This window comes from Siphateles boraxobius, unplaced genomic scaffold (assembly GCF_051911475.1).
Source record: "Siphateles boraxobius isolate OS27281-9 unplaced genomic scaffold, OSU_SipBor_1 12, whole genome shotgun sequence".
Classification (NCBI taxonomy): domain Eukaryota; kingdom Metazoa; phylum Chordata; class Actinopteri; order Cypriniformes; family Leuciscidae; genus Siphateles; species Siphateles boraxobius.
In genome coordinates, this window is record NW_027508722.1 from 21,904,542 (window position 1) to 21,932,052 (window position 27,511).

The 27,511-nt window shown below is 40.3% G+C and overlaps 1 protein-coding gene across 1 annotated transcript; it reads left to right on the forward strand.

Moving 5' to 3' along the window:
- The first annotated feature begins 13,234 nt into the window (after positions 1–13,234).
- Positions 13,235–27,511, forward strand: spaca6 (sperm acrosome associated 6). The gene is made up of 9 exons (XM_077211924.1): positions 13,235–13,558; positions 14,285–14,371; positions 15,038–15,109; positions 15,380–15,403; positions 16,153–16,230; positions 16,743–16,843; positions 17,512–17,668; positions 17,767–17,947; positions 27,377–27,511. The coding sequence occupies exons 1-9, from the start codon at positions 13,345–13,347 to the stop codon at positions 27,474–27,476; spliced, it is 1,014 nt and encodes a 337-aa protein (XP_077068039.1). The 5' UTR covers positions 13,235–13,344; the 3' UTR covers positions 27,477–27,511.

The window sequence follows — 27,511 nt, forward strand, 5'->3', positions numbered from 1 at the left end:
TTTTGCTTTTACGCAGAAAAAAACCCAGGTGCTTTTTAATCGCACCTGATTTATTATTGTTAACTAAAACTAAAAAACATTAAAAAAAACATTTTCATTACTTGAAATAAAATAAACATTAACTGAAAAAAAGTATAAATTTTTTACATTTTATTTCAGCTAGCTGAAGTACAAAAAAATAAATAAACTAAAAACTAAAACTTAATATAAAAAAATAAGAATAAAGAACAAAATTTAAAAAGAAAACAAACTATAAAAATAAAATCTATTTCAAAATATGAACAAAACTAAAATAGTATATCAATGCTACCCGTTTGGTAATGCTAGTGGTGCAGAAATTATACATTTCAGCTTTAAGCCACACAAACTAACTCATTCACATATAACACAGAGAGAGACCCACACATACACATACATTTCCTAAAATAAAAGAATCTTTTGCTTCTAATGAAAGAACAAAGGAATCGAGCTAGGACTGGTTTTTCAACCAGTATTCATATCTGTAACTACACAGAAGGTCGTAAAATCATTAGCTGTACCTATACACTCATTAAGCTAAAACCTCTCGGGTGAATTCACACCACAGTAAACAAATGTAGAGAACAAACACAAAGAAGCCAGGCTGTAGACAGAGCAGCTTATGCTAGAGTTGATAAACACATTTGCATTCCTTTGCATGTATGGCATCTGTGAAACGTCGCAATGCAAAGTGATACGGCTTTAACCTATGGCTCTCGTAGGCCTTTGGTGTCTGTGTGTGAAAATGAGAGGTCTCAGAGGAGGGCTACACCACTGCTTTCCTGCTGAATTAGCACTAGCTTCTCTGTTAGCAGACAGACTCCTGCCTCTTTATTGCCAGGACTGCAGAATCAGTCTAGACTGATGGAATACCAGCGTGATTTACACAGCACTCTTCACACATATATATATACACACACACACACACACACACACACACACACACACACACACACACACACACACACACACACACACACACACACACACTTTTAAGTGTTAATTTTGTGATTTTGTATCATTTCATTGTCATTAAAATTAATAAGTAGATTTTTCATGGACTGTGTGTGTGTGTGTGTGTGTGTGTGTGTGTGTGTGTGTGTGTGTGTGTGTGTGTGTGTGTGTGTGTGTGTGTGTGTGTGTGTGTGTGTGTGTGTGTGTGTGTGTGTGTGTGTGTGAGTGAGAGAAATTCGTTTATGAGGGGTTGATGATGATAAAAGAAAACATATTATCAGGGCAGCATAAATATTTTAGTAGTTGCAGAGAGTGGGTGGTTTCTCCAAGGAGGTCAGACTTTGTGCAAACATGTGGATGCGCGCGCGCATGTGTGTGTGTTTGCTTCTTGAGTTTGTGTGTATTATATGTGAAGCCTAGACTGCGTAAACCCAGCCTGATCTGCCAGCGATTTGATTTCGCCCTGCAGCTCAGGCTGGAATCCTGTACATTTTATCATGGTTCCGTTACAATTTTGCGGCGACCAATCACAAACTGGCTTATCCACCTGGCGCGCTATTGGCGGGTTAAATCCAATCCGATTCCTTTTAACCTCTCGACGATGCTCAATGGCTTCTTTTTGATTTAGCAAACAAATTGCTTGAGTGGGTGTAAATACCACTCACTTTCATGTTTTTTTTTTTTTGCACAACCTGCAAAAATCGCTCGATGCCATTGCTGCTTCAGCAAACCGCTGATCAATGCTCCAAACCAAAACATTTGTTGACACGTTTCCTGCCTGGAATTCTCGCTGCAAAGTACATCACCCTGATCGTTGGTCTGATTGGTTGAAGGACTATCCAATTATGTACAGAGTAATTTGAACTATGCCCGTTGATCACGCCTCTTGTGCAGTAGAAAATACATAGCAGACTCCCCAGACCAATGTTCAATCTTAAAAGATTGAGCTTGGTCTGGTGATAGCCAGACTATGTGAAGCCACTAATGAGCAGACAATGCAGGAGGCAGGGCTGAGTCGGTTCAGTGCGCAATATCTCCAGCAGAGGGCAACAATGCCACAACAATGATTGTAAAGTGCTTTAGATGAGGGTTTTCTGCTAACAGAGTTTGCTAAATATGCTAGAGAGTTTGTTGACGGTGCTTTTGGTGTTTGTGTTGTCTGCCTGTATGTGTACCCAAACATTATTATTATTAAATAGAGAATTTTAGGTTAGATGTAAAGTATGACCATTATAGTGGTTTTGAATACAATAGTGAACTTAGGAGAATAGTGAACTTGGTGGTTTTACGAAAAAAGCCTTTACTAAATCGAGCTTAAATTAAAAATAAATAAATTGTTTTTCATTTAAATTTTTTTTTTTAATAACTACAGGGAGCCTAAGTAACTTTTTGTTTTTGTTTAAAATTGTAAAAATATATATATATATATAAAAAAATGAGTCAATGCGTCATAATTAATCCATCTTCCAAAATGTGTTTTTGTCTTACCCTGATTCATTATGTAAGCCTATTTTTAGACCCGACGGGATGGTTTTTGCGTTAAATCACGTATACGTCACTCAACCGTGTGTCTCGTCATATCTGTAATTGGTGAAAAGTTGCTCCGGATATTTTGACGCGTGTATGTTGTGGGAGTGAAATAGAGTCATGCAGGTATGATGTCACTGTGTAGGCCAACCGGCAGTTAGCATCACACTGGTTCCCTCGACAAAAACCCAATAGAGTTTTCCTATAGGCTTTTGGATTATTGCAAAAAACAAGCTCTGAGATTAACATAAATTTATGATACTTGCACGCTTTGTCCATCATGTTAATTTTCACAGATGGACACTACTAAATGAAGACTAAATGCAGTCACCAGAAGTATGGTATGGTAGTATGGTATGGTAATGGTAGGCTTTACTACTACACCACGGTCCCGCAAATTTAACGTCACCATCACTAAGCTTCCGACAACTTTTTCAATTTTTATCTAAAAGACTTTTTCCCAGAAAGTTCGAATTAGAATAATTTATAAGAGCACAATTAGTTTACCTGTTCGGCGTGATGACGTTTAATTTCCTCGACAGCCTCTGTGGTCCCGTTTAGACACTTGTTAGCAACCGCCTTTTTCAAGATAGGTAACAGCTTTAAAAAATCACGAGTGGGGTAATACTGATGTATTTTATGTTGTAGAATAAAGCGTGAAAGTGTCTTGAGCTTGTTGTGTCTTGAGCCATTTAACCAAAATCCAATTTAAACAAAACATTGACTTCGGGACAAGGGAACCGGAAGTGCTAAAATGCTAACTCTTTTCCGCGTTTTGGCCTACAAAGTCATGTCATATCCGAACAGAGGAGTGTCATCCGACAAAAAGAGAATGCGAAGCTCGTAATAAAACCAGAATCCATATTGGATTTGCTTTTCAGGAAATGGAATGAACTGAAGGATTTGAATGAGGTGAGTAGGGTATTTTACTGAACAGATAAATTGCCATACGTAACCGAGTTCATTGCAAAGCATTATTGTCAATTGTGAAGGATCAAATTCATCCACAAAGCCTAAGAAAAACAATGTTTGCGGAAGAATTTTTTTTACTAAAGTACCTTTAAAATCAATTTGAAGGATTTGAGCCTGATTTATTATTTTTAGTCTTTTTATCTCTAACCACTTGAATACCTGTTTTTCATTTATAAGTTTTACCTCTTATGTTTCGAATTAGCACCACTGGTCATACATACTGCATACTCTGGCACAACACCCATTTTCTACATTTTGAGGATTGTTATGCGTATAAATGCCTTGGAAACATCGAAATTGAAGAGATGACAGTGGGGGAGAAAATAGCTAATGGTAAAGATGGTAACAGAAAAAGATGCACCAGTTTATCTGGCAACGGAGTAATAAGGTCCTCTGCAATATCTACTGGGCTTTTCGCGGAGAAGTATGTGGCCCTGCATGTGCGTTGCGGTGTGAGGTAGTTGGTTGTATGGTTTCGCATAATAAACAGCCCGGAGATAACTGTACAACCTTCTAGCTTTCCCTGCGGCTGCACGCTTACGGCTATCAGAACCCACTATGACGGCAGAAGCAGCATGGGATGAGCTCATGTGGACAGCCAGGAGCAATGCTTCAGTTAGGCTTATGTAGTGGATATGTGACCTGTTAAAGACCTGCTAGGAGTCCCAGATTTAGCATCAGGGATTCAAACTCTCATTTAAAATATGGAAGTATGTTGAAAAATGTAATACAACAAAACAATGTGATTTAGAATGAATCAGAAATAAGAATGCGCTCTATTTTTAGGTCACAAATCAAATATGCAAATTTGCAAACTCATTTGTACAGCCAGTCAGATGTTGTTCTGTTGAAGCTCAAGGTGGTCTTTGGATCATTGTTAAATCATGCATGAGAACATGGTCATCAGGTTTTACTTGTGGAATGTTCATTTTACATTTCAAATTTGAAATGGTCTCCAACTCCTGGATCCCACTGTACATCATGCAACAAGTGACGCTCAAATCTCTAAAACTGCATGCACTAACAAAGACGGAAGCTTTTTTATCATACACTGGAAACTTCAGCAGCAGGTATTTTAAGGTATAGTATGCATTTTGTGGAAGTCAAAGTCATTCTTTTGTCTGGTGGTGGCTGAGGAATGTAAACGACACAAAAGCAGCAGCCCTATTTAGTTTGAAAAGCAATTTATTCATAAAACTGAATTTTTCTCAGAGCAATGGCATGCGGCGTTGTGTATGTATCAGCTCTATAGAAATGCTGAGGACATTTTGGTTCTGATTTATTGCCACTGGCACCCAAATAGATCAAATATATCTGATACCCAAGACTTCCAGATCATGCTTTTTTAATCTTTTATAATTAAACGTTTATTAGATTACATATTTTATATCAGACGGATGATTTATTTTCTCTAATGTATTTTCTAAATTAACCAAGTAATTTCTAACTGAAGAATACTGATATGAAATTATTAGTGAACTTTTTTTTTTCATTCAGAAACTACAGAAACATTTAACAAACCAAAAAGCTTTTTGCTCCTTGTTTGTGTGTTTATTTGTTTGTGCCTCCTATCTCTGCATCACCATCCAAGGCACCCTCCTCCTCCTCCCCATCTCCCCATCTCCCCCTGTGTGTCTGGCTGGTGGCTCAGACAGCCAGCATCCGCATTGCGTTGTAGCTCTCTTTTACTCCCCCTCTGTCTCTCTCTCTCTCTTTCTTTTATTCTCTTTCTCACTCACTCTGTCTCTTTCTCCCTCTTTCACCTCTATAGGGTGGGGAAAAGGGCATGTATCAGCATTTGTCCTTCTGGAGAGGTGCTGAGAGGTTGTTCTGTGGTCAGATGTCGATAGGATTCAGTGTTCAGTTCACACACCATAATGGTATGTGTTAAAATGATGTTTCGGTTGTCTGTTCTCCATTGCTGTGCGTCTGCGACACAGACTGGACCAGTTCTGCCCTCATATTCTGCTTTAATGTTCCTACCCTTCACCCACTTCCACTGCTCTATTACTGTTGGTCAGATCAGCTGCACTCGTAAAATGATTGGTATAGGCCAGGTGAAACCAGGGCAGGTTGTCCCACCAGAAAGTGGTCCCAATGGATGTGTCTATAACTTTGACAAGGTTTGAGTCCAAAATCCAGTTACTGAAACGTGTTTTGTGTTGGTTTCAAACTTGTTGGTCTTAAATAATTTTTATTTATTCTTTTATTCGCTTCAATATACACAATTTAACCACTCTAGTATACATATTTTATAATTAAGGTCATTTTTAAGCACTATGTTGTTTATTTTAACACATTCCCCCCAAAAATTGGAGCTGGTTATCTCATGTTTTAAATGTTTATAAAAAAATTATACAATTTATTAATTCATTATTGTTTTAGACAATATTAAAATATTTGCTGATGTTTTTGAATGGTGCATTTAAAATTTTATTTCTAGGCTATATCACTCACTTTCAAAAGTTTGGGTTGAGTTATTATTAAAAATGACTTCAGCAAGGACACATTAAATTAATCAAAAGTGACAATAAAACACTTATAATGTTACAAAAGATTTATATTTAAAATAAATGCTGTTCTTCGAACTTTCTAAAAATAAATTCCACAGTTTCCACAAAAACATGCTAAGCAGCACAGCTGTTTCCAACATTGATAATAAGAAAAGTTTCTTGAGCATCAAATCAGCATATTAAAATTTCCGAAGGATCATGTGACACTGAAGACTGATAATGTAATGATGCTGAAAATTTTGCCATGGCAGGAATAAATTACATTTTAAAATCTGATAAAAAAAAAAAAATGTTTAGTTTAAATCGTAATAATATTTCACAATATGTTTTTTTACTGTTGTCTTTATCAATTAAATTCAACCTTGGTGAGCATAAGAGACTTCTTTCTAAAAAATTCCAAAACTCTTACCGACCACAAACCTATAAACTTGCTAGTGTGTATATATAAACCTATTCATTTATGAACCTACCCTGAAAAATAATGTTACCTAGAGCCCTAACTAACCCCATTCTTTCCTATACTGTAGCGCGATCATCCTCCTTCAACTTAAACCTGAGTGGAAATTTTCCTGACATTTGTCTGGTGACTCGAGGAAACGGATGTCTTGCCACGTGATGAGCGGTTCAATTGAGAGAGAGTGACTTTAAAGTGTGGCCATCCGGGCCCTGAAATGGGGAGACCTGCACCGAGCACGGTGACGTCATTCCTCCAGCAAAAACCTCAGTGCTTTGTCTCATTGTGCTCCCTTACTGCAGGCATGCAGTACACTGGACAGCATTGGAGCATCCGTGCACACTGAGACAGAAAGCAGTCCAAAGTAAAAGAAGAGACGTTAAACAATACAATAGAAGTACGGGGAAAACATTCGAAAATATATAGGCGAAAGGAGACGGAGGGGTAAGAAAATAAAGAGGAGAGGAGACATGCGTAGAAATGAACAAGAAAGAAAACCAGATAAAGCACAAGCTTTTGCAAATATCTCCTAGACTAACTGCAGTAAGCAACACTAATAACAGCTGTTGCCATCCATCTGTGTTGTGGAAATGGAGGTTATTAAGCATTCCCTTTGAATAAGCTGCTGTAAAGCTAATGTACAGCCGATCCATACTAGTGGGCCCTTTCATGTTCCAGGGCATCAATGTCTGAACGTCTTTATCCCAGACTGTACTAATAATGATGTCTGCAGCAGACATTTTGGCTCCAGAACAAGGGGCTTTCGTACTCACTGGTTGCGATGGCACAAGAAAGGGGTTATTCCCTCTTAGCTGTTTGCGCCTATCTTTGTCTTTGTTACTGTTCGCTCTCAAAGCAAAATGAGTAGCCACCCCCACTCACTGTACTAGCATGTCATAAATCATATTTAAACGCTACACCTCCGCTGAGGCTGTGGGACTGGAGTGTGGCTGGCTAAAGAGGCCATGAGAGGACAATGCAGCATTTAGTCGTAGAAATTAGTGTTTTTATCAGATCAAATTGTTTCTAACTTGATTTTTTTTCTAGCTAACTGTTGATGTGGTATGATTTGCCACCATGCTCTCATGCATGAGAGTGTGTATATCTATAAATGTGAGATTATAAAAAAATTTAAACACATGTACACTGTGACACATGAAATGAATATAGTATTATTTTCCAAAGGATACCAATCTTACATATTGCATGCGACATTAAGTGTAGGATAATACAGTTTTAGGCACAGAATCCCTCACTCTCATGTTCCAAACCTTTTTGACTTACTTCTGCAAACGTAAAAAAAACTGATATTTTGAAGCATGTTTTGTATATGTATTAAAAGTCAGTGGGTTCAATGTTGTTGGACTCCATTGACTTTCATTAAATGAACAAAGGCATTTTTCTTTTCAAGTATCTCCCTTTTGTGTTCCACAGAAGAAAGAAAGGCATGCAGGTTTGGAAATGAGGACAGAATTATTATTTTTTGCATGAACTGTTCTTTTAACCTGCTGCAAGTGGATTCAAACGCACCAAATGTGTTGCTTTGGGTGCTGAAAATATATGTAGTAGCCTACTGTGTGAACACATAAGTGCACAAGTAGCTATAGCCGATTTGCTGTACTGATGTAGCCGTGCGGCACGTCAGGGAGATGGATCGTAATCTGATGAGGCGTACCCGCAGATTGATTAACACAAGATTGCGGCAAACGCGGGGAGTAATATTTTCCAGCGCTTTATCATTTTGTTAGCCTGATGCTCTGTGGCTTTTCACCCTGTTTGAGATTCTGACCCTCCCCCTTCGTTTCCCATTCCTTCCTACTCTCGACTCTCTTCTCCTCTCCCCTTTGCCCCCTCCCTGCTCCCTCTGTCTCTCACACACATTTCCTCTCTCAGACGCATGCATACACGAGCACACAGACTGCGAAAGAAGGGGGGGCAGGGGTAGTAGCGGAGACACGATGCCTGAAAAAACGTGAGAGAGAGAGAGAGAGAGAGAGAGAGAGAGAGAGAGAGAGAGAGAAAGAAAATAGGGATGTTGTAGGCTAGAGAGGGATTGAGAGGAAAAAAACGAGAGTTTGAGATTGGGGACAAGGGATGTGAGTGCTTGAGATGCTGAGAAGAGAGACTGAGTGATGGAAGACTCAAAGGCAGAAAATGTGTGTGTGTGTGTGTGGTTGTGAGAGTGTCTGTCTGACAGGGAGGACACAGTCTGAGGGGCTCATGGTGCTGTAGACTATAGGACTGCTGTAGGGGAGGTAGGTTGTGTGCTACCTATGGGATCAGTGTGATTGTCTTTGCTCTACCTGCCTGTGAGCTCATTGTCTGTGTGTCTGACTGGCTGCCTGACTGTTTTTTCTCTTTCCAGAGAAAGAGGGAGAGATGACCAGACACTTAGATTGGTCCTATAGAGAGTGGAAAGGATGGACGTTTTCTCGTTTTCCGTTTTCTTTCACTTTGTCTTTGTCTCATCAGGTTTAACTTTTCTGAGTCAGACACATTTCCGCATCCTTCATGCAGCACGTGAGCTGGTTTTTCGTCTTATTTGCTTAGTTTTCGACAGACTTTTTTGTCGCCGCAAAGGTTGACATTGTCAAGTCTGCATGTTCCAGATGCTACGATAAGGTAGTATATCTCCTTTTGGATTTTTGCCATTCGCCCTGCTACATCATCATGCGTTTTTTTTGGCACAGCAGAGGCTTATATTTGTCGTAGACAGTTTCTTGTAGCGCTTGTAATTGACACACCTGTGCACATGCATTTATGCAAAACAGATGATGTTTCTCTAATGGCGAGATAGAGTGATGCTTTGAAGTACGCTTGTTTGGTTTATTAAAAGCGTGTTTTTTGGTATGGTTTAAAAACACTGTGGGTCTAACTACTGCTGCAGTCGTTTTCATAATTCATGACACCGATGTTTGAGAAATATTTTATCGTCATAGTATCTTCGAGTCTATGTACAGTCTGTAGTATTGCATGTCTACAACCGTCTAGTCTCAATCAGTTTGTCAACTCGCACAAGAATCATTTTTATTATTGATAATCTTTCCCCATTTGGTGATAGTCAGGATGAAGAATTTGAAGAACAGTTTGGTGTCTACTCACTCAGTCACTGTGTCAGTTGTACCAGCTGTCTGCCTAGAAGGGGCACTATTGCACCATTTTACCTTCTTCGGGTCCCAGTTTGCAGTTTGTGCACTGTGTAACATGAATACATCTAATATTAAGTTAGGCAACTTGTTTAGCCTCCTAAAATGTTTACATTGTATATATTCATATTTGTATTATTTTTATCTTAACAGGTTTCATCCAAACAACTGGACATTTGGGGGAAATTGGATTACCTCCCCATACTGTTGCTGTAGGTATTCCATTCAGCCCTGTCCTCATGTTACCTGGTGACTTCAGCTGAAGGTCCCGTTCAAGTGTTAACATGGTTCTGGCTGTTTTTGTTGATGATTTATGGCTTTTTGTTTAATGATTTACTAAGAATTACTTTACACTGTAAGTTAATTTTATTTGATCATGGTTTTTCTCCTGGTTGTTATGTAATATTGCGGAGAAATCCCTTATCTTTGTCTCAGGAGTCGGCGAATGTACCTTTGATTTTGATTTTTTTTTCAAAGGAAAAGCTCCTTGAGCAGATGAGGTTTTACTAACGCTCCTGGTAGAATCGTGCAGAGGATGATGCCACTGCCTCTGCGGTGAAACATATTGCAGTAAAAGTACCCATCAACAACACCCCATGGTTTTATTATGACTGACACAACACAGTTTGGTGCAAACATTATGTGTTTACTGCTCTCTGTGTGCCCTCATTGTCTGAACAAAGTGAGGGTGAAAATCTGAACAGCGCAATGCAGTCGGAGACCCTTTTTCCAGGTGCTTCAAATGTTTGAGGTTTTGAAGACATCAGTAAAAAGAAAGCGTCTTTGAAAGCGACGTAATTGTTCATTAATTCCAGCAAAATGGTCCTGTTTTTTCACAGTATGTCTCTTTGTCCCTGAGACCCTTAACCTGTGAGGTCAAACTAGGTCACAGGTGAGGTCCTCAGGAACAGGGCTGCATGCGCCGTCATCCCAAAAAGTCAAACAAAGGAGAACCATTTGGCTTTTTATTGTGTCTTTAAATCAGTCTTAGTTGTATTTACAGATCCCGATTAAACACACGATGAAAAATAGCAGTTTTATGTTTAGATTTAGAGTTTTTATACTGTATATTATTATATTGTACTCCAGTTGAGGTAGTTACTATTGGGGACACACCCTATTGGCTGGCTTTGTGTTCTACACAAAGAAATGATCCAATGAGAAGACAGCCAAGGGTGGTGACCCCATAATATTATCAACGCTCATACTATCATTCAGTACATACAAGATAAGACAGATATATATATATGGACATAATGTGGAGTTGTTGATTCATATGTCAATACGCATCTCTTCTCCCCTTTGTCTGATTCTCTCAAAGTACCTTGTTTCTAAATATCTGTGAATTTTCTTACATTAATGTGTGCAGAATTTGTTTATACTTATCAATGGAGCTATTTAAAAATAAATCCATTAATTAAAGAGAAATTGAATATTCCACAAAAGTATTGGTGGAGAATGTTTTGTTGTTTGGTGCAATTATTACGCGTTAACTGACAGCTTGAATGAAGTGAGCATGAAAATGAAACTGAATCTGAGCAGCACAATGCAGTCCAACCCCTTTTTTCAGGTATAATTTTTAATACTTATCAATGGTCCTCTTTTAAATGAATGCAGAAGAAATTTGCGGGGATTTCAGATGATGCCAACTTTGGATCAACATACAAAACTGTCAAATATAATCTTCATAATGTAATCATTCCAAGCACAAGTTGTAATTGCTGCTTAACATGTTTGTTGTGTCTGCTTAAATGAATACATGGCTTTAACTAACCACATAACATGTATTATATTATAGCTGTATACTGCTGTCATATGGACATTTCTTTGGCAAACTAATTTTTATATTGAAACAAGCATTTTCTGTAAAGCTGCTGTAAAACAATATGTATTGTGAAAGGCAATATACAAATAAAACGTGAATTGAATCCAAATTAAACCCCACAAAGCACCATCGGAACATGTTAGACGCAAAGGTTTCTATCATGGCTGTCAATAAATACAAAATATAACATTTCAAATTGTAGAAAAATGTCACTGTCCAACATGTGATGCACATTCGAAATCACAAATGAAAAATGAACCCTGGAAAAAAAAGAGACACCGGCACTCCATGATATGTTAATTTTTCAGCACACCCTCTGTGACTTGCTGGCTTCCTGTTGGAGGGCCAGCTGTAGAATAAGCATCTCAGGACAGTGCGGCGCAATGCTACCTGTCTTCTGATCATTGCTTATAGCCCGAATGACTGACTACAACGTCTTTTCTCTGGCAGGCCTGCGCTGGGGCTCCTGCTCACTATTGATTGCCTTGTCTTTGCAGAGACAGATGAATGCATTAGTACCCAAGTCGCTCCTGCCACTGGAAATATATTAACTTCATGTATTAGGCACCCTGTCTCGTTACCATGGCGACACTTTGGAAAAGACAGGGAAGAGGGGGTGGAGGGAGGAGAGGGTGTTTGGGGGTGATGGAACGGGGGGGAGGGGTGTGGGATATGGGATGCAATGAGCTTGTGGGCTTGATTGGTAGTCTCTCTATTTCTCAGACACACACATTGACTATGTTGGGAGTCCTTCCCCATCCTACCATATTGTTTTTTTCTTATGTTTCAACCTTTATTTTGATCTATTTTAAATGGCAATTACGATTTTTCTTATGTCTCATTCTTGTAATTTTATGTTTTGTCTTTTTCCTTTCTTTCTTCTGCTGCTCAGACGTCTGCTGCTCTTTTCCCGTTGTTCCGGTCAATTTGGATCATTTGCAATATCACGGCACCCCACCACTATCATCAACAGGCACACAGGCATCACCCTCTCCCTCCCCTTTTCCTTCTCTCTCTCTCTCCCTCTCTCTTTCTCACACACACACACACACACACACACACACACACACACACACACACACACACACACACACACACACACACACACACACACACACACACTCCCAATCTCTTCACTTTGCAAAATGGTGCATAATGGGAGCAGGAAGTGGGTTGAAAAGACAATGGAGTAAATTAGGAACAAGAAATAGCGGGGAAACACTACACAAGACCACCATGAAAATCACATGCATATATTGCTTTTGTCTGGAGACATTGCATGATCAAGACAAACTAGCCTCACCTATGTCAAAGGGATAGGTCACCCAAAAATGAAAATTCTGCCATTATTTGCTCACTCTCATGTCGTTCATATCATCTATGACTTTCTTTTTTTTTAATGTGGAACACAAAATGAGATTATTTTTAAGAATGTTGGTAACCAAACAGTTTCGGTTCCGATAGACTTCCATTTTTTTCCATATAATAAAGTCCTAGTATTCCTCTAAGTATCCTCTTTTATGTTTCACAGAAAAAAAGAATGCTGCACAAATTTGGAAGGTAGGCCTCAGTGAGTAATAAATGATGACAGATTTTTCCATTTTGTGTGGACTAGCCTATCCCTCTAAGAAAGCTAATCAAGGGTTTTTGAGTTTTACTTTTTATTTCTATTTAGGTTTTATTTATTTTTATTATTTTTTAGCTATTTTTTATTTTATTTTAACACAAATCATCACCAAACAATCACTGTCGTATATTGCTGCTAACGCAGAGCCGTTGAAAAACGTTTTTCATAACGGCTCTGCTCTGGGCTAATAACTCGTCATGATGATGTAATCATTCAACTGAATTTTCTTAAGATGTTTAGGTTCATATTATCTTCTCAAGCAGGTTGAGAAATAACACAATAACAGTTCTATTAGCCTAATAACAGAAATGTTTGTGTTTATTTTGAAGCTATTGTTTTTCAGCTCGATTATTAGCACAGCTTTTAATTGTTATCAGTGCTTTATCGATGTCGATGACAGTCTTCGTATGTGTTGGGGCCATATGCTTACACAATACAATGTAAGGAATGCAGACTCTTGTTTCAAAACACTGGATCGCATATTCAACAATGAACCGAGAGTAATTGATGCAGGGAAAGTAGGTAAGAATTAAGAAATCGAATATTAGTAGTAGGCTATGCTAAGAGTTGCCAAACCAAACCATACGAGGTGTTGAGCTGAACGTTAGTGTAACGTTAGTCACAAAGCTAACGTTAGCTATGTGGGTACCGACCTTATATTTAAAATAAAAAAAACACGTAGCGACGCATGATATTATCACTTTTTGCCTTTTATACAACGGTTATTTTTATAATGAAAATATTAACAACCTAATTATTATTATGTTGTTTTATTAAGATATTTTACTAAGTAAATAAATAAATGATATCCTTCCGCTGGTTTACCTGGTCTACGTTAATTCATGCAATGACCACTGGAGTTCGCGTTATTGAAATCCATCTGTTTGTTTGTTTTTTCATTATTATTATATAAAAATGTAGAAGAAAAATGTCAACGATATGCATCGTTTGGAAGAAGTGGTCACATTCACGGTTTTCCACTCTGTAGCTAACTTACCTAACGTTACAATGTTTTCTTCATAAGATTTAAATGTGTCCTATTTAACTTAAAAGGTTTTCTTAATCAGTTGCCAAATTAAATTCAACATAGGGGTAAAAAAGTGCAAAAATAACTTTGGTCCACTTTGATTTTACTTTAAAATTAAGGCAGCAAGTAAGTTAAATTCATAAATCATTTATTTTTTTATTTTTTTATTTATTTTTACAGTTCATGTTCTTGTACAGATATTTTTTGTATTTGGTTCTCAGGGAGAGGCTATGATGTGATGCTGAATAATATCTTGATGGCTGAAATTATGCCTATAGTGGAGGAATTTGACGAGCAGACAAATAATGGTAACAGATTAATTCATCTAAATATATCCAGCAATGTGATAACTGTTTGTTTGAGACCAGACCTGTGACAATTAATTAGGCTATAACCAACAACCTGTAGGATAACAACAGAGTAAATATTTACTTTCAGGCATGATTCATTTGAAATAGCAAATGTGTGTACTCTTATCAGTGCACTCCAACAGTAACTAGATTACAGAGGATGAACAGGCCCAGAGACTCAGTTTCTTACATAACATATTCTGAAAACTGATGTGTACAAATGTGAAGTGATTGCTTGCGCTTTCCCCACCCAGAAACGCAGTGCATTTTATGAGAATTTGGATGTTGTAAATCTGTAAACCTGTCAGTTTCATTGGTTTTATTACAAGTTTTACCTAATACAAGGACAAAATAGAGAGAAAATACAGATTAGTTTTTTCAGTCAAACTTTTCAAAAATAATTGCTTGCTTTAGGTGATTTCTAATTGTTCAAAAAATTAAGTTGTTGATGTAGCATCAGAGAGCCCATCTTTCTTTCACACTGGGGAAAGCAGAAAAGACAGACAGAGACTGACATGAAATATCAGTGAGAGAGCCTGAAGAACAGACATAATCATTGACATACACTTCAAGTGAAACTGAGATAAATGGTTCTGTCCTTCTCCCCTCTCCTCCCTTTTTCAGATACAGTGTATGAGTTCAGGTTACAGGCAGCAGCAAACAATTTCATTGAAGCAGCCTCAAGGCTGCCCAGAGGTGAGACTTACATTATCTCTTCATTTCTTTTGCTTGCTAAACCATGAAAAAGTGGACCTAACCCATGAAAAACTGGACCTGAGCCTTCATCTTCAAACCTGCAGCTCTTACTTTTCACTATAAGTTTCATCACAATTTCCTCTAATTTCTCTCTTATCTTCATAATTTTTCCAGCCTTGAAACTTGATTCACCAAGCCATCTCAGTATTCCTTGCACATGGATATTACAGTATCTAAACATGTTTTTTTTCTTTTCTTCATTTCTTGCAGCCTCTGGATGTTTCCCCCCTTGTGGTGAGTTACATCTATGTGATGATCCTCCTGATGAAAACATTTCTTGTGATGTATTTTGTGGTCTCTCAGGCTACGTCTACATTAATCCGGATAGTTTTGAAAACTGAGTTTTCGTTTTTCAAAACGCTCTCTGTCCACACTAGCGTTTTCAAGCGTTTTCCAAAAGTTTCTCATCCACGCTGATTCGCTGAAACATCCGAAAACGGTAAAATCACCCTACAGCGCATGCGTGAACTCTCATAAAAGCTCACTGAGATGATACAGACAGAACAAGACATAATCAAGTTATCACGCAATTCTTCTGGCAGGATCCTTTTATTTAGCAAAATATCTCACCATTCACTGATGCGTCCAGGTCGCTCTCACTCACCATTATATGTTTTGTCTAAAACGCAACTGCTCTCATTTTTTGCCGCAGGACAGCAAATCCGAGTGAATTTTCTGTCATCTTTGCAGGACTGTGATATCAAGAGTGTGTAAAGTAACATATTCAGAAAAGATGCTTTTCAAACAAAAACAAGGCCTCAGATTACTAGACTGTCAGGGACCTTTGGAGAATCTTTAGGCATTTAAGGTGGCATGGCACCAAAATGTTCCACCACTGTGGTGATCTTTTCATTATAGATAGCAATGTTCAAGCTATTCCATACTCTTCTTCTTCAAGCATACATGCCTTTTGATTTTCAAAAACAGTTTAAAAAAGAAATTATTATAATATAAATTATTATAATATAAAATGTATTGTTTAGGTTTCCAGGCGCAAGGTGCTGTTTATAACTGCGTGACCTGTCAGTACGACTCCTGTGAGTTCCCGCTGGATTGCCCCGGTGAGTTGACAGACTCCTTTACCTTTGCACAGTTTTCTGTTCAATCGACTATGATATGTAATTCTATGGAGCCCCCCACCCACTCTCTCCACACTTGACATGATGGATATGTTATAACTCAACCTGACAGAGCCACCTCTGTAATTATGTAACGGCGTTTACACAGCACAGACATTTATAGCTTTTAACTCTACTTAAGTGCACAGCGAAGTTGTTAAACGAAACCTTGGGCCTTGACACATTTTCACACATGTGGGTCACCTAAGATGGCAGGCCTTCTCCCACACACTGTGTTATTCATTTCCACTCAGAACAGCTACAATTACTGCTCAACGTATCTTTTCCTTGGCTGCTCTCACCAGAGGCTCTGTTTAAATATTATAATCAGGTGAATGGTGGGCAGACTGTGCTGCCTCTGTCCTTCTGTTGACAAAAGGCATTTAGTTGCAGGGTGAAGTGATACAGATCTGTGTCCAATGTACTTCTTTATGTGTAATGTATGTGCTTTACAGTGAAGGAAATCACTGTACATGAGAACAACAGGACTCAGATGTGGTGTAAGGTCCCTTTCCCGCTGCCCACAGGTGCAGAGATTATCTGGAGATATGCAATGGTGAGGAGTTGATCACTATGAATAACTGACCAAGTTTAAAATGACCAATGAGCAAAATTAATATTAATTACTATTTAAAAAAAATACTTTTATTCATTCATTCATTCATTCATTCCTCTTGTTTGTTTTTTTTGGGGGGGTTATCCAGAAAAAATAAGTTTCTTGCTGGCTGACTATCCATCCATCCATTTTTTAAATTTATATTCATAAAATTAAAAATAATTGATTATTTTTATTTTAAGATGTAGAATTGACCAACATTAGAGTGGAATGTAGCAATAATTAAAAAATAATTATGCTCACGAAATTACAGTATGTCATAATTAATTAATTAATCAATTAATTAATTCATCTTGTTGTTGTTTTTTATTTGTTTGTTTTTTATTCAAATGCAGACAAAATTACAAAATGTTTCCTGCAGAATTAACCAATATATATATATATATATATATATATATATATATATATATATATATATATATATATATTATAGCCCCTTCTGATTTTGGTAAATTCTGCAGGAAACATACTGTAATTATAATTTTATAATTTTTGTATTTTTTATACAGTCCCACTTGCTAAATGTTGTAGTACTTTAAGGATCAGAATTTTTAAACCTTTCCTTCCCATTCTTTTTTGTACTTAAAAATGCTGAACTTGACATACAGGAGATAACGATGTTGATGGATCGGTTTGATGAGGTCACGGTTGGAGTGGATCCACTTTACTTTATCTCCTCTGCCCGGCCAGAGCACTCAGGCACCTACCAGTGTGAAATATTCTCTCAGGAGCACTCTCTCGTCCGGATCTACTACTACCTCACAGGTAACCAAGCACATATCAAAAAAAGAATGACATTCCTGTACTGTTGCTATTACTGATCTCAATTTCTATATACCAAATGTCTGTGGTTTCCACCTCAGTGGTCCCTCTGGCACAGTTAGGCCATGCAGAACTACAGGATGTATTTGAACAGGCTCTCCTCCCAGGAGGCCAGTTCCCTCCCCTGTCCCCTAAAGATCCATTCACCTTGTGGGTGCCCAGTCCTGCCCTTCTCACCACCTGTCTGACTGCAATGTTTCTGATGGTCTTCCTTATGCTAGGGTAATCATTTTCAAAATATTTATTCAGTGTAATTTCCTATAATTGTTTAATTTTATTTAATTTTATTATTATTTTATATTTCATTTTATTGAAACGAGCTTATTTATTTACGAGTTAGCTCAAAGGGGAAATATTAATAATCAGTCATAACTTGTTACGATTGATTATGAATATTTGGGTCAGTTAATTGAATTAACTTGATGTAGCTAAATTAATATTACAATCAATTAATCAGTTTGTCCAAACGAAATCTTTTGATTATTCATTTATTCTAAGAAAAGGGTATCTTTCATGGCCCCAGAAAAATAATTATTTCTTATCATGTACAGCGCTTAGAGCAGGGCTATTCAATTAGCTTCATTCGAGGGCCAGATTATTAAATCGAAAAGTTGAGGTGGACCGATGGGTTTAGCTTATTTATTGAAACATAACAGTATCAATAAGTAAGCTAAAGTAAACATAAAAGTATTGTATTTACTTGGAAATGTGGAACCCAACCGTATGCAGATATATCAGACAATAATAAATAACTTATTTACAGCTATGTACAAATATATGAATTATACAAGATCATAGCTATTGGTAAGAATTATTTTATTAATAATTATTATAGGCTTAAATTAAAATATTCTGACAGTGAGACTTCGTAACCACAGGTAAAACCATGCATGGCTACTCACTCACACTGTATAATAAATGCCTAAACAGGTAACACCTATACACACAATTAATTATATATTTCTCTAGCCCCCTAATAAATCGAATGCAATATAAATGACTATAACATAGTATTCAATATAAATATTCCACATTTCTGCCCAAACCATGGTAAATTACTACAGTACATTCATGGTAAATGTTTGTAAGGATTAGGGCTGGGCGATATGGCCTAAAAGAAAATCCCCGATTTTTTCACAAAAAATCCGATTTACGATTTAAATCGATTTTTTTTTCTCCGTACTTAAAATCAATCTGCAGATGACAAAGAAATTGTTCAAAACAAGTTTTAACTTTATTTTGTTTTAATATTCCTGTAGCGAAGGTTCAGTGTTGGTATGATGGAAGAAGACAGGGGTCGGCCTGACTGGGACTCGCAAACTTTTATTTGGTTGAGAAACAGAAAAAATGCGCTGTGCGCGCTCTAACATAAACCACGTTCAAGTTCAGAGAACACTTTTTCCACTATTTAAAATATCACTCTTTCCACTATATCAGGTAACTCTCTTTCCGCTTTCAGCGTCCAGCTCACGTCTCGTGCACGAGTACCCAGTCCTTCTCTCTCTGCTCTCTTGCACCACCCGGCTTTTATGCTGTCTCCCCACGCCAATTACTGCAATCAGAGACAGGTGTTCGTCATTTTGCACTTGACCTACTTACTCACCGCTCGGCTCTGTCGTTGCCCTCGCACTACAGACTTCGCTGAACCACGCCCCCCTCGCCACATACCCCCACCGCCCGACTCAGGCCGGGGAGCCGTCTGGCCTGCAGCCTCCCCCCTCTCCCCCCTCCTCCTGGAGAGGAAGTCAGCCACAACCATCTGTGCACCCGGCCTATGGATCACCTTGAACTTAAAAGGCTGTAAGGCCAGATACCAACGGGTGATCCGCGCGTTGGTATCCTTCATGCGGTAGAGCCACTGCAGGGGAGCGTGGTCCGAACAGAGGGTGAACTCTCGACCCAGGAGGTAGTAGCGGAGGGTGAGAACGGCCCACTTGATGGCTAAAGCTTCCTTTTCAATGGTGCTGTACATAGTCTCTCTCTTCGAGAGCTTCCGACTAATGTACAGCACCAGCCGTTCTTCACCCTCTATCTCCTGGGACAAGACTGCGCCCAGCCCCCTGTCCGACGCGTCAGTCTGTAGGGAAAAAGGGAGAGAAAAGTTAGGAGCTTGTAAGAGCGGTCCGCCACATAGAGCAGCCTTTATCAGAGTAAAGGCCTGCTGACACCGCTCCGTCCACTGGACAGTATCTGGTGCTTCCTTTTTAGTCAGATCAGTCAGCGGGCTAGCAAGGTCCGAATAATTAGGCACAAACCTTCTGTAATATCCAGCTAGCCCCAGGAACTGTCTAACCTCCTTTTTGGTCTTAGGTCTCGGACAGGTCGCAACTGCTGCGGTCTTATCAATTTGGGGACGCACCATTCCATGACCCAAGTGGAAGCCCAGATACCTAACTTCCACGCGCCCAATTGCACACTTCTTTTGGTTGGCGGTGAGCCCCGCTCCTCGGAGCGTCCTGAGGAGAGCTCGCAAATGCTGCATATGCCGCTGCCAGTCGTTACTATACATGATAATATCATCCAAGTAAGCAGCAGCATATGCAGTATGCGGCCGGAGAATTCTGTCCATCAGGCGCTGGAAGGTTGCGGGAGCCCCGAACAAGCCAAAAGGAAGAGTAACAAATTGGTGTAATCCAAACGGCGTTGTGAAAGCAGTTTTTTCTTTAGATATTGGAGATAAGGGGATCTGCCAATTCCCTTTTGTCAAATCCAGTGCCGAATAAAATCGAGCGGTACCGAGCCGATCAAGCAATTCGTCAACCCGTGGCATTGGATATGCATCGAATTTCGACACAGCATTCACCTTGCGATAATCCACACAGAACCGGACGGAGCCGTCGGTTTTAGGCACTAAAACTATCGGGCTTGCCCAGTCACTGTTGGATTCTTCTATTACCTCCATGTCCAGCATAGGTTCTAATTCATCCTGAACTATTTTCTTTTTATGTTCAGGTAAACGATACGGCCGGCTGCGTACTATTACGCCCGGTTCGGTCTCAACGTGGTGCTGATTGAGATTTGTCCGACCAGGTAGGTGCGAGAACACATCAGCAAACTCTGCTTGTAAATTACGTATGTCAGTGATCTGGGACGGCGAGAGGTGGTCTCCAGCAAATGCCAGAGCGAGAGATTGGGGTTCTGAACTCGCTTCTGGGGCGAGATCCTCCTCCCCACTTACCAACGTCGCCAGCATCACTGACTCCGCCTCATTCCATTTTTTAAGGAGGTTAAGGTGGTAAATTTGATGTGCCCCGTCCCTATCTGATAGGACAACCTCATAGTCGAGGTCCCCGACTCGCCGTGTGACCACAAACGGCCCTTGCCACTTTGCGAGTAATTTAGAGCTGGATGTGGGGAGCAATACAAGTACTTTATCTCCCGGTGCAAATTTGCGTAGTCTAGCCCCCCTGTTGTACAGCCGACTTTGCTTGTCCTGAGCCTGTAACAAATTCTCCATAGAGAGCCGCCCCAAAGTGTGGAGTTTTGTTCTCAGGTCCAAGACATACTGAATTTCGTTTTTGCTATTCGAAGGTCCGTCCCCCCAAGCCTCTCTAAGCACGTCCAGCACCCCGCGGGGCTGACGCCCATAGAGAAGCTCGAAGTGGGAAAACCCCGTGGAGGCTTGGGGGACCTCGCGTACAGCGAACAAGAGGGGTTCTAGCCACCTATCCCAATTTTTGGCGTCTTCCCATACAAACTTACGAATCATGGATTTTAACGTGCGATTAAAACGTTCCACCAAGCCGTCTGTTTGTGGGTGATAGACGCTGTTGCGAATCGATTTAATGCCCAATAATTCGTACAGTTCGCGAATAGTGCGTGACATAAACGCCGTGCCTTGATCGGTGAGAATCTCTTTCCGGATTCCCACCCGGGAGATTAATTGAAACAGTGCGCTCGCCACGCTTTTAGCGGAAATATTGCGAAGCGGCACTGCTTCTGGGTATCGCGTTGCATAATCCACCAGGACTAATGCAAAGCGATGCCCCCGTGCAGATCGTTCTAATGGCCCGATGAGGTCCATTCCAATTCTTTCGAAGGGGACCTCCATTAAGGGAAGAGGGTACAAAGGTGCTTTTGGGTTGGCCGGTGGATTCACCAACAGACATTCACGACAAGACGCGCACCACTTGCGCTTGCGCACGTTCTCGTGAATGCCCGGCCAGAAAAATCGGGTCATTAAACGATTTAGTGTAGCTGCCTGCCTGCCCTAAATGTCCAGCCATCGGATTACAGTGAGCCGCCTGGAAAAGCATTTCCCGACGGCTCTTTGGAACTAATAACTGAGTTGTATCTTGCTTTGACTGGGTGTCTTGGGTCACCCGATACAACTTATCTTTTATGATAGCAAAATAAGGGCGGTCGGTCGGGGTGGAGGGGCTGCCCGTCGATCGTACGGACCTGGTCAAACGCATTTTTAAGCGTCTCATCTCGGGACTGTTCCAGAGGAAAGCCATCACGCTCTGAAAGAATCCTTCTTTCAACCGCGTTCCGAACCTCTGGGACAGGTACCGAGGGCCCCGGCACAGCCTCTCCAACCTGAGCGACCGCTTCCCTCTCCTGCTTCCTTTTTGTCCCAGAAGCACCCGCACACAAATAACCCAATAGTGTTTTAAACCCCGGCCAATTGGTCCCCAAAATTAACGGGTGCCGGAGGTGTTGGCTAACGGCCACCTCCACACTATGCTTTTGGCCCCGAAATTGGATAATGACTGGCATTAAAGGGTAATCCATCACCTCCCCGTGCACACACCGAACCCTAACCGTGCGGCTCTTATCCAATGCCTCTGGTTGTATCAGATTTTGATGGATGGAGGTTTGGTTACAGCCTGAATCCACCAAAGCCTGATAGGTACCCCCATTAATACTCACTGGTATTTGGTACAACCCAGCTTGATCGGAGGCAGCCTGCGGTGTGTCAGGGACCCTGACCAGTGTCCCCACCTCCATCACGGGGCACCGGTCGATAAAATGTCCAGGGTCCCCGAAACGCCAACAGGCCGGCCCAGTCCTTCCCGCCGCCCCAATGGCGGGAAGTGGGTCAAGCGATTGCCGTGGGGAGAGCGGGGGTGCAGGAGGTGCAGTGGTGGAGGCTGTTCCCCTGGGCGGCGCTCTAGGTGCGGGAACAGGCTCAGCCGTAGGTCCGGTCCTCCAGCGGGGCGCCGGCCTGGGAAGGAATCCTCCACGGGACCTGGGTAGAGGGACAGGGCGAGAAGAGAGAGAGAGAGAGAGAAGCTGCTGGTAGGAGCCCGACCCCTGGGCACGCCACCATCTGGTCCTCCGCCAACTGGATGCCCTGGTTCTGCGACGTCGGGCGGTGGCACTGGACCCACTGCGCGGTCTTCCGGGGGAGCCGCGCGACGAATTGCTCCAGTACCACGTGGTCTATAATTCCCTCGACGTCGCGTCCGTCGGCCATCAACCACTTGCGGCACGCGTCCCGTAGCTGCTGCGCAAAGGCGAAGGGTCAGCCAGATTACAGATTACATACAGAGAGCCCTGTCAGCTGGTATTATTAAAGGTTAAAACTAACTCAAATTTAATATAATGCGTTTTTTTATTTTATAATGCGTCTAACATGCGTGTTATGGGTCATTAAAAACCATCCTGAGGTAAATATAATGTTACGTTATAGCCACACCGCCATGAAAAGAAGAGGAGGGAGGTTGGGGTGCCCTCGGGTCGGATGGAGATGATTGGCGGGCCGGACCTGGCCGCCAATTGAATAGCCCGGGCTTAGAGCATGTAACAAGATCAAGATCGTAAAATAAACTTTGTTTGTAAGCAGAGAATCAGAACCAAATACTGTCATGGTGCGTGATGAATCACGAAGATGAACAGGTAACAGGGTTTTTAATGAAAAGAATTCAGGAACCATAACACACGTAAAGGCTGATTTATACTTCTGCGTCGGACCTACGCCGGAGCCTCTACGCCGTAGCCTACGCTTTGGTTTTAATTTATACTTCTGCGTTGTTGTCCGCGTTGACGCACGCAGGGGGAGCATGTGAAACCCGAGGAAGCAGTTTGAGCAGACCAATCACAGCGCTTGCATCCGCGTAGAATTGACGCGTTGTTACATTTTTGGAGAGAGGCACGTCAGGGTACGCCGAAGGGTACGCGCGCTACGCACAGCCTACGGCGTAGCTACGGCGTAAGTTCGACGCAGAAGTATAAATTGGGCTTAATACATAGACGAGAACGGACAAGGAATGAGAGAAAACACTGGGTATATATACAAGGGTGAACAAAGGAACATAAACAGGAGACAGGTGAATGACATGATGATGATGATGATGATGATGATGATGATGATAAGGGACAGGTGTTACCACTGAGAAATGACGAGGAGCGGGAAAACTGGGAAACAGGACCGAACCAAATACACTCAGAGGAGGGAAACACAGGAAGACAGATCCAGGAACAGACGTATCCTGACAAATACATATTGTGCACAAGTTTTATTTACTAAGTCACGAACACATAACTAACATACAAACAATTACACAGAAATTGGGTAGATGGTTCAAGTGACAGAATGAAACCAGAAGCAGGAAATGGAACTATGAGAAAGATCAATTTAACTATGAAAAGAACCATCAGCTTATCATTTTCAGAGTATCTCATTAAATGTATACACTTGCATGGCATTTGCAGTAGACATATATCTTGAAGATCTTGGAAAAGGATGTTGATGTTTCCTTTGAGTGTCAAACATTGAAGTTGCAATCGTTTTCTTCTCCGTTGGATGAAGAAGATATGATGAAGTTGCACTGGTAGTTAGACTCTGTTCTGGATGAAGGTTTTCTCTCTCTCCATGAGCACATGGCTGAGCACATGCAAATTTTGACCTGCCAGCCCTGGGCCAGAGAGGCCACGCAGGCAACCAAGGAGTGAGGAAGTCGGAATAGTTGGTTACCCATTCAGTGATGGTAAAGTTGCAGTTTTCCTCTGAGTTGGATTGAAGAAAATACAGTCTGACTCTTTTGGGAGAGTGAAGGCATAGCAGGCTGTGGTCACATCCTACCGGGGGCCTATGGAGTCCCCACAGACATCAACCCGAAGAAGCAGCAGTGAAGGCTAGAGGAAGAGAGGACTGACGCCGGTTTCACACTGCAAGCGTTAGCAGAGCGTAAGCAGCGCAGGAGCAGTGCGTACGGTGAGCGGAAGCAGGACATGCGCGTTTTGCTTTCACACTGGCAGCGTTTGACGCGCGCAGCTGAACCGCGGCGTGTGTATAGACAGAGTAGCCTACTGAGTAAGTTGGCATTGCTTTATTTCGTTTTCAAATACATTTAAGAAAAAAGACTTGTCAAGAAGCATATTTTATTAATTAATATATTATATAACGTTTGGTTCATCTTTGTTTTTGTAGTTTTGGCAACAAGTTTGTTTTTGGACATTTGTTTTCTTTTTAAATTGATGAAGGACATTTGATTGACTGTTTAAAACACAATAGATATCATCAATGTGATTTTTGAGTAAAGCTGCTGTGTATTTTGGCCATGATCAATGCATTGTCACTTTAATTCAGCATAAGCGGCGCGGCAAAAATAGACTGGGCGCCGAAACTATCGCGGCACCGCTGCTCCTGCTCTGCTCCTGTTACGCGCTGTCGCGCCGCCTCTGCGTACGGTGTGAATGCTCTAATCTGTTAACATGGGCGCAGAAAAATATATGCGCTGCTTACGCTCTGCTAACGCGTGCAGTGTGAAACAGGCGTAAGAGAGGGAAGGGTTTGTGGAGGTGCAGGCTTAAAGCCTGAGAAAGGTCCCACCTCTCAGGGTTGGTTCGACCAATAAGAAAGGTGGAGTTTCCAAGCGGGAGAATTTGATTTATGGATCTTTGTTTCAAGCGTGCTCATTTGTATGTGCAGCTGGATTTGCATGTGCAGCTGATGAAGAAACTATGAAAGATTCTTGTAGGAGAGTTCAACGTTCACACTTATCCAGTTCCACATGCGCGATTTGCAGATCAATCAATTACAAGATAAATTACCAGTGCTGTCCTTCTCCTAATATGTTGTTGTTATCGACATGTACACAGTCATTTTGATCTTCAAAGTAACAATTTATAGAGACCAAACATGGTATAGGTGGTTGCATTGACCTTTGGTTCTATCATAAAATACACAGTATCAAAAATAAAAATGTATAGAATTAAAAGACACTACACAAAACGGTAAATCATTCACACAATATTCAAGAGTCTATGTTCATTTATAGATCCGTTCGTCTATGATTAATGCAGCAAAGTTTGTTTTAAAGTCTGTTTCTGTCTTCTCTGCCTGGACCACGTGATCACATTTTTAACAGCAATAAAACCAACGTATCTGATCGAAGTCAGGGTAACCCAGAGTGAGTTTTAAATATTATTTGTTAACTAAAAAAAATAATTGTGTCTGATTTGTCTCAGTCATTACACCATGTAAGTTAATATTTCAAATAGTATAATACATTCGCTTGTTCACGGTTCTCATATATCGATTAATGGCCACTAGTTCTGTGGAAAGTTACTTTTAAAATCAATGTGTTAAAATATTACATTACTCTCTAAAAACGTAGCTAATTGCATTACTTAATTACTTTTTATGGAAAGTAATGTGTTACATTGCTTTTGCATTACTTTTCTCACCTGGGCTGGGTTTGCATGTTTGTTTTTTAATAACAAAACCCACAAAAAGTGACCTTTTTGGCAAATGTAAAGGCCCTTCACACCACAAATGAAACGAATAATCCTCAGGCTGAAGGAAATGCAAATTCACGCTTGTGCAGTAGAGGGCGCAGGTCAAACAACCCTTTCAGCTGTGCTGCCTTTCTGGAATCCGGATTCCAGAAGAATAGGAAAATCAAAAAATATAACACAAATGTGATGTTTGGTTATGGGAAGTCATTTTTGCTTATTGGTATGGTTGAATTGGATCATCGAATGTCAGCAGCAAAGTGTGACTAATTACATTTAGAATATTTGTATTATTTCACATTTAATTGCAGGTTTTGAATAATATTCTGAGTTTGCGTTTCTCTGTTTTGATTCATTTTGAGGAATACTGAATGCTCACATTAATTCTAGAACTACTGTAAGCATCTCGTTCACTCAACGACTCTGCACTTTTCTCTCGATTTCTCTTAACATGGGGACAGATGAGGTGACAGTCAACTTGAAAAAAGTAAACTGATTACTTAACGTGCAATACTTGTAATGCGTTACAATGTTGAATTGCTGTTCTCTGTTTGTGGATATACCTGTGGATTTATTAAAGACTGCCTGTTTCCCTTCATCATCGTGTTTGTGTGTGTTCTACTACTGTTGTTTTTATTTTTTAAATTATTTATTTTATTTTTTACTTTTTATTCTTTAATCAGTTATTAGCTTTTCTCCAACTCAGGAACCCCCTGCAGTTTAATCACAAACCTCAGTTTGAGAAACCCTGCATTACAGTAATGGAAATTTGGAGGGAAATGTGCCTGTGATATTGTCATGAAATGTCTCTATGCAAAAAATCTTAGTGGTCCTAACATTAAACTTATGCACAATGTGATTAATTATTTTTGATTTGATTTTTGTTACATTATGAAATGTGACCTGGAAATATTTCCATTCAAAATTCTAATTTTTCACTTGTTTTATTTTATCTCTCCTTGTCCATAGGGTGCTGTATTGGTTATCCAATCAGATTGGGACCAATCATTCTGATCCAGCCCAAGATACAAAGTCCACAGAAAAGAATAAATATTTGATTCACTGTTAAACATGAGAAAAACAATAAATAAGGCAATTCCCAAA

Excerpts from the sequence above, each read along its gene's own strand:
- spaca6 (XM_077211924.1), top strand. The coding sequence starts at position 13,345 with ATGTTTGTGTTTATTTTGAAGCTATTGTTTTTCAGCTCGATTATTAGC. Across the intron at positions 16,231-16,742 it reads GTTCCCGCTGGATTGCCCCG|TGAAGGAAATCACTGTACAT; the intron begins GTGAGTTGACAG and ends TGTGCTTTACAG. Across the intron at positions 17,669-17,766 it reads GATCTACTACTACCTCACAG|TGGTCCCTCTGGCACAGTTA; the intron begins GTAACCAAGCAC and ends TTTCCACCTCAG.